The sequence below is a fragment of the Sinocyclocheilus grahami genome, unplaced genomic scaffold (genome assembly GCF_001515645.1).
Source record: "Sinocyclocheilus grahami isolate Dianchi unplaced genomic scaffold, SAMN03320097.WGS_v1.1 scaffold1915.1, whole genome shotgun sequence".
In the NCBI taxonomy this organism is placed as follows: domain Eukaryota; kingdom Metazoa; phylum Chordata; class Actinopteri; order Cypriniformes; family Cyprinidae; genus Sinocyclocheilus; species Sinocyclocheilus grahami.
In genome coordinates, this window is record NW_015507094.1 from 111,601 (window position 1) to 118,806 (window position 7,206).

Genomic DNA, 7,206 nt, shown 5'->3' on the forward strand with positions numbered 1-7,206 from the left:
TCACTGCTGGCATCCATTTCATTTTTCCTTTGATAAAGTTGTCAAAATGAAACACTTCTGATTCAAGTGTTTTTATTTACTTTAAACATCTGTTCCTTAACAGTCTATACTGATTTCAGTTAGTAAAGAGTGTGTCTTCAAGCATCAGATAATTAATTTCAGACAGCTGTGATTTTAAGATACAACTAAAGAGACTGAAGTTTTGCATGTGACGTTCGTTGGTATTTTAATGCCTTTGCTTAAGAGACAAGTAGCTTCCATGAACTGTCAAATGTTAGGCACAGCTACAAGTGGACTAAAATACCAACAATTGAAATTTTTGACACTTTTTGGGGATTTTATCTTTTATTCTCTCATGAAGACTTGAGGGGACATTTCAGTACAGAATATAATGGTTTTTCAAGTGGGCTGTTTGTTGAGCTGCTCATTTTTACTTCACAATTTTCGTTTGAGTGATAATCTATTTACGTCTTAACAATCCTTCCATTTAGCTCACAGTGTCGGCGCAGTCGGCAGCAGACCCTGTGGTCACGAGTGCTGGCATATGTATCATATTAGCCAGATAATCTCATGATGCAATTAAAAACAAGGGCTGCATTTACAAAATATCCACTCAGAACCGCCAGGAGGGTATTTAATGTGACCAAGTATTCTGCACATAAGCACTGCTGTTTGCTAGGAAAAAGCAAATGTAAAGGCAGAACTCATTACCATCAAATGACAGGGATTTGCATCGCTTTATGTAATAGACTTGAGATGCCAGTAAATGACACCAAGTATTTATAGATAGATTTACAGATTTAAATATTTATAAGACACTGCTTGGAACAAAAATTAACATGTTATTGGACAAAACCACTCACTTGATCCTGGTTATTTGATAGTCTATGACAAACTCGAATTACTGTGTATCCACACAATAATCATGTAATACAATCATGATACAGAATAATTCTTTCAAATTCATAACTAAAAAACATGAAATATATCATGGATTCATTGGTACACTTCTGATTACAATCCAAACTTCACTTTCAGATGAATTCTTGTTGAGATTCCCTCGTCTCACTGGCCAAGTCCTCTGTGTGTGTATTATTATTTTTCCTCAACTCAAAGATGTGCATTATGGGACATCATCCCAAAGTCTGTGTTCAAGGATCACTTCTATTGCCATTTGAACGTTACATACTTTGTCAACGACAGCAGCTGGATTGCCTCTTCTTAAAAATTTCATCACAATTGTTAGAGATATCTGTGAAGAAAAGATGCATATATTCTTTTCTGTATGGCCATGGTGAAATATTTTCAGGGTAAAACATGGAAATAAAATGTCTATAATTAGCTATATTTTGATATAATGAAAGAGAACTTACTGACAATATCACTAGCTTGTCTAGAATTGCTCCTCTCCAGCTCAGATAACACAGTCGCCTCAAATGTAAGTGATGCAACCCGTAGGAAAAAATCTCTCACACTTTCCCCTGTAAAGGACACCAGAAATAATACATATGTCATGTCATATGTTACTTACACAACCAGTAAAAAGTTCAGAATCATTCAGATTTTTTAATGTGTCTGAAAGAAGTATCTTTTGCTTTACCAAGGCTTATTTATTTGCTCAAATATACAATAAAAACATTAATAATGTAAAATACTATTACAATTTTAAATATCTTTTCTATTAGAATATATTATAAATTGTCATTTATTCCTGGGAATTGTCAGCAGCCTTTACTCCAGTCTTCAGTGTCACATGATCCTTCGGAAATCATTCTGATTTGGTGGTCAATTATTAATAATGATTCTTAATATTATCAAAGTTGAAAACAGTTTTTGCTTAAAGTTCAAAAGAACATATATTTGAAATTGAAATATTTTGTATCATTGTAAATGTCTTTACTGTTACTTTTGATCAATTTAATGCATCCTTGCTGAATAAAAGTGAATTTCTTTTTTAAAACCTTACTTACCCCAAACTTTTGAATAGTAGTTTATCACAATATTTCACAATAATGCAGTTTTTACTATTGCAGTATTTTTATTAGCCTTTGTAAGCCGTGTAAGATTTTTTTGTATGTATTTTATGTATACATTTTATGTATGAAACTACATCTAGATATTATTTTGAACTGCTTTTGACCTCACGTATTTCTGACATCAGCTCAGACAAACTAGTTTAATTGCAAACAAAACACCTGTGGTTAAAGTCTTTAAAACAGACATGTTCCTCTACCTGACAGCGCAGACACGGCCCAATACTCTGCTCTGATCTCCTCTGAGATTTGAACGGCTTCTTGCTCCATTTGAGCCATAGTTTAATTGCAAACAAAACACCTGTGGTTAAAGTCTTTAAAACAGACATGTTCCTCTACCTGACAGTGCAGACACGGCCCAATACTCTGCTCTGATCTCCTCTGAGATTTGAACGGCTTCTTGCTCCATTTGAGCCAACTGATCTGGGTGCTATGGGAGAGAAAGATTCATCTAGTTACCTCAAGGAAACTCCATCTTGGGATTGTCAATGTAATTTCATGCATCCGTATCCTTTTTTCTTTATGAAAAAGTTAATGCGACCCTTCTGTGCCAACATCATGTGAAAGTCACAGTGTGGCGATGGATTTTTAAAGCCTTCGAAGAGATACACTGAAAATAACTCACACTAAGATCCTTTTTGGTTCCCACGAGGAAGAGGAGAACACTAGATGGGTCATTGTCTCTCATGGCATCTTCAAGCCACTCTCTGAATAAACAGAGACAAGTGGGAGAAAACAGACAGGATTCATGACTATTCAGGAAGTGTTTCAAACCAAGTAAGTGATCATACTGTACCTTGCATGATCCAAAGAGTTATAATTGCTCAGGTCAAAGACAACAATGATGGCTGGAAACAAAAGATAGATTGTTTTTACACAATTTTACAAATTAACAGTAAGAATATGCTTAGTAGAGTCTGTTTTATTACCTTGAGCTCCTCTGTAGTATGTGGATGCAATGCATCGGAATCTTTCCTGACCTGCTGTGTCCCACCTGCAGAGAGAGAGAGAGAGATTCGTGATCGAAGGATGCAACCATATGGACGACTGTTAAAGCAATAAAATACACAAAACTCACAACTGCAAACTGAAGGGCACTCCGAGGACCTCAAATCTCTCCATCTCAAAATCCACTCCAATAGTTGCTTTGTATGTCTTGTCAAATGTGTCTTTGCAGAATCTTGACGACAGAAATAATAACAAATGCAGTCACTCAAGCATTTATATGTTAATTGAAAAGGAGAAAAGGTCAATTAACATGAAAGACTTTTACCTGTTTATTAAACAGGTCTTTCCAACTCCTACATCACCGACAACAATGACCTTGGCTACATTCAATCTGGAAATGAACATTTACAATAAAATAATGTTCATTCATAGTACATTACACATCTGTATTATATCCAGTCAAAACCACTCTGGGTTTGTTTATGAAGTTTTGTCTGCATTGTGGGGACCAGCAACCCCCCACTACAACAGCAAAACAAATGTTTGTATGTGAAAGAGAGAAAAAGAGTAACTTGCCCTGTTTTCTGTCCTTGACATGCATCTTTAACGGTAATGTTGAAGCCATATTTGGTGTGCACTGCAGCGTCCCTTGTAAAGTACTGAATAATAGACCAATAGAAATTTGTTAGGTTAGACTTAAAAAAATTACAAGACAAAACAAAGAAAAAACACCGAAACACCCTTTACATAATAATCCTGTCCAGCTGAGTCTGGTTTATAACACTCACTGGGTGATTGAAAACAATAATCCTCTAAAATTAATGTGTTTTGAGCAACTAAACAGCTAGGGAGTAGACAAATTTTATATCTAACTAAAAATACAAAAGTATTACCAAAGGGAGTTCACAGATGATCCTGTTTCCTTTCACAGGGGGTAGAGAGTTCATCATGTGAGAGCTTTAACAAGACCACACCAAAACAACTGCAAACACTCAACCATTCTGTCCGGTGACTAGTGGGATTAATAAACATAATAATAACAACAACGATAATATATTAAAATAAAAACAGTAAATAACACTAACATTAATGACAAATTAACATGCTGCTGTATAATATCAAATAAAATTTGATGTCAAAACGCCAATATTAAAAAAAGCTATTCAAATGTATATTTAAGGAATAAGTAAATACAACTTACCTTAAAAGTCAGAAGTTTTTTTTTTTACATTCTACAAGTAGCCTATTTTAGACTTGACAGTAACTTTATTTAGTCGACACATTTTTGTTGTTGAGGCAAATATTATAGTAGGTTCTTTTGTGACAAATGCATGAAATAATATAAAGTAATCGTTTAAAAGTAACTTTTTGCTTACACTGCGTGACTGTGCTCAACACAAGCCCCGGTCTCCTGTGGCTGCGCTCGATATTTACAGTACGCAAGTGAACTACAAAACCCATAATGCCTAGCGATGTTCTCGCGATGACTGCGTGTTTTTATACAGTTTATGGCAGGGTTCCTCAAATCTTGCCCTGGAGGTCCAATGCGCTGCAGAGTTTAGCTCCAACTCTGATCAAACTCACCTACCTGTGATTTTCTAATGATCCTGAAGACACTGATTAGTATGCTCAGGTGTGTTTGATTAGGGTTAGAGCTAAACTCTGCAGGAAAGTGGATCTCGTGGGCCAGATTTGAGGATCCCTGGTCTATGGTGTTAACGTGAACCCCTGAGCATCGAATAATTATTGAAGTAGGAATATTTGTGTATATACGTGTGTAAGAACAGGAAAAGCAAAAACAAGGAAGAAATTGATAATAAATAAAGCATGACTGCATAACAGCAAAAGTAGGTGGCGATATGCACACAGGATGTAACACGCCAAAAAACGGAAGAAGAAGAACGTGAACCCCTGCGATATACTGAAGGAAACCCGTCTCGTTCTTCCTTTCCCAACATGGCCCCGAAGGCGAAGAAGGAAGGTGCGTTAGGGTTATAGATTTTATTGTATAGAAGTTAAGTTTATTGTGATTGTATACAGTTGCGTTTTCCCTTAAATGTAGCTGATATAGGTGTGTTTGTCTCTAGCTGTTTAATTAGGCGTCTGGAGTGAAATAACATCGTTTTGATGCAAGAAGTGCCGGAGTGAGACGTCCTTAGTCACAGCCGCGGCTAGCAAGCTAACATAATTGAGCAGCATTCTCTCGCAGCCTCATTATATCAGACTGTCCGAGTGTTAAACCCTTTAGCCAGTTGTCATTAACTGGTTGTTTACGTTCTACTTGGATTGTACAGAGTACAAAATAAGTAAATGACAGCTTGTCATCGTTAGCTAGTAACACACACGTGGCTACCCATATCTGTCTATTTCTCATTCATTACCAGTCAGTTTAGTTAATAGGAGTCTTTAAATCAGCCCCGAGAACAATATTGTTTTGAAATGTTATAACATTTTTGTGCATTTTATAGCTGCTGTCTGAATGTAAACACGGTAATACCTATTTACAAATGATGTGCCTCTGTAAGTCTCGCAATTTTTATTGTAACGCAATTAAATGCTTATAAGGGACGTAAAAACGCAGGTTGGACAACTTTATACTCTTTCATTGTATGCCATATAGACTGGTTTGTTAATATTGCGTTATCATAATTGTTTAACTGTTTCTACAGCTGTCCCGGCTAAGACTGAGGCCAAGTCGAAGGCCCTTAAAGCCAAGAAGGCTGTGCTGAAAAACATTTTCCACAATGTACATTATTGTTGCTCCTCTATGCCCCGCCTTTCTGAAACGCGCCTATTTTTACAAAGCTCATCGGTCTGAAGAGCGAGGTGTGCTCTGATTGGCCAGCTATCTAGTGTGTTGTGATTGGCTGAATACCTCAAGCGTGTGACGGAAATGTTACGCCCCTTACCATATTGTGAAGCCGTGTCCCTGCACATCGCACCGCGTAAACATAAAATCGTGTCTGCATTTGTGATCGGAGAAACGACGAACAACAAGCGCTACTCTACACTGCTCAAAACTCACGTTTGAATCATCAGTGGCAAATTCTTTAAATATAAAAAAAACTTACTTACAGACTGAGTCAGAAGCGCCAGACTGTCCTTGCAAAGTTGGAACTGCCCCATATCCAAGAAACAGCCTTTGTGCCACAGACGCTTTGTAGGCTACTCTGCAGGTTCAGAAAACAGTCCTCCATAAATTGTGCTGCACGCATCTGAATATTTGTGTTGAACTGTTCTGGAACAGTGTTGTAAATACAACTTAACCACTGATTTCTAGTGTTGTCCTCTTTTGAAAGGCCAAACAAAGTAGTTTCGCTTTCACAACGAAACGCACAGTATCACACACTGCGTGTTAGGGTGAGCGGCGGCTGGTGGATTCGATGAAGGAGTGGCCGGCGGGCTTGCAACAACCACATGTGACGACCCCGGTCTGGACTCTGCTTCGTCCAAGGTAAAAGCCGATCCGGCGTTGATGTATTTTCTCAGCGACCAGCACGGATCAGCTCCAGGCATGACGAAGCGGATACACAACGAGGCGGCAACAACAGTACTACAGCAAGAATAAAAGTTACGCCACCTTTGCGTGAACATTTGGGTGGTGTGCAAATCTTCACACATCGTGACGTAGACATGTGGGGGCGTGTTTAAACCAGGTATTTTAGGAGGGCGTGGACCAGTCTTAACTTTTATAAAGAATATCTCTTTGGGTTTGAGACTTTAGTCTTTACAACTTCAGGGGTCTTGTCTATGCACGAACAGCTTAACACTCCAAAGAGAAAGGAAAACTTGAAATTGCATATGACCCCTTTAAGAATTTTTTTTTCCTACCCAAAAGTGTTCAGTTGTGATTTATAGAATTGTACTGAAACTAAAAGTAAACCAGAGCATCAGTAATTTAATATTTAAACATAAATCAGAACCGATATGTATTAAAATGTCTGCATTATTGTAATTAAACCGTAGAATTTAATTTTGTGCGCTATAATGACCATTGATTTCATTAATTCGTTTTTCAGATATTCCGTTCAGTAGGTTTTTATGATTTTTTTGGTACAGCACATTGAGCGCAGGGCAGCGTTTTTTGATTTATTGTTAGGGGAGAACTTAAAATTAGCCCTTTTAAAAAAAAAAATGTAATCTCAAACTGAAACATGCTAAATGAAATGCAGTATTAAGTTAATGAAAGCCAAACGTTAAAGTTGCTAAATGTTAAATTTGATCA

At 37.1% G+C, this 7,206-nt stretch overlaps 2 protein-coding genes across 2 annotated transcripts in view; one reads left to right on the plus strand and one right to left on the minus strand.

Annotated features, from left to right (window-relative positions):
• Window positions 1–43: 43 nt before the first annotated feature.
• Window positions 44–4,391, minus strand: LOC107573309 (ras-related protein Rab-34-like). The gene is made up of 11 exons (XM_016259748.1): window positions 4,183–4,391; window positions 3,875–3,993; window positions 3,558–3,640; window positions 3,307–3,372; window positions 3,112–3,213; window positions 2,963–3,027; window positions 2,830–2,881; window positions 2,659–2,740; window positions 2,373–2,463; window positions 1,374–1,481; window positions 44–1,252 (listed from the first exon to the last, which is right to left on the minus strand). Exons 2-11 carry the CDS (start codon window positions 3,929–3,931, stop codon window positions 1,194–1,196), a joined length of 765 nt encoding a protein of 254 aa, XP_016115234.1. The 5' UTR covers window positions 3,932–3,993; window positions 4,183–4,391; the 3' UTR covers window positions 44–1,193.
• Window positions 4,392–4,824: 433 nt separating this feature from the next.
• Window positions 4,825–7,206, plus strand: part of LOC107573306 (60S ribosomal protein L23a-like) — a 10,377-nt gene continuing 7,995 nt past the window's right edge. The window contains exons 1-3 of the mRNA XM_016259740.1: window positions 4,825–4,962; window positions 5,651–5,727; window positions 7,041–7,060. Coding sequence (XP_016115226.1) covers window positions 4,938–4,962; window positions 5,651–5,727; window positions 7,041–7,060 — 122 coding nt within the window. The 5' untranslated portion in view covers window positions 4,825–4,937. The remainder of the gene's footprint in view (window positions 4,963–5,650; window positions 5,728–7,040; window positions 7,061–7,206) is intronic.

What these genes read in the sequence shown, in the direction of transcription:
- LOC107573309 (XM_016259748.1), bottom strand. Translation starts at nt 3,931, where the DNA reads ATGATGAACTCTCTACCCCCTGTGAAAGGAAACAGGATCATCTGTGAA. An exon ending in GAACCAAAAAGGATCTTAGT is followed by an intron (nt 2,464 to 2,658) that starts GTGAGTTATTTT and finishes TCTCTCCCATAG; the next exon opens with CACCCAGATCAGTTGGCTCA. An exon ending in ACAAGCTAGTGATATTGTCA is followed by an intron (nt 1,253 to 1,373) that starts GTAAGTTCTCTT and finishes TTTTCTTCACAG; the next exon opens with ATATCTCTAACAATTGTGAT.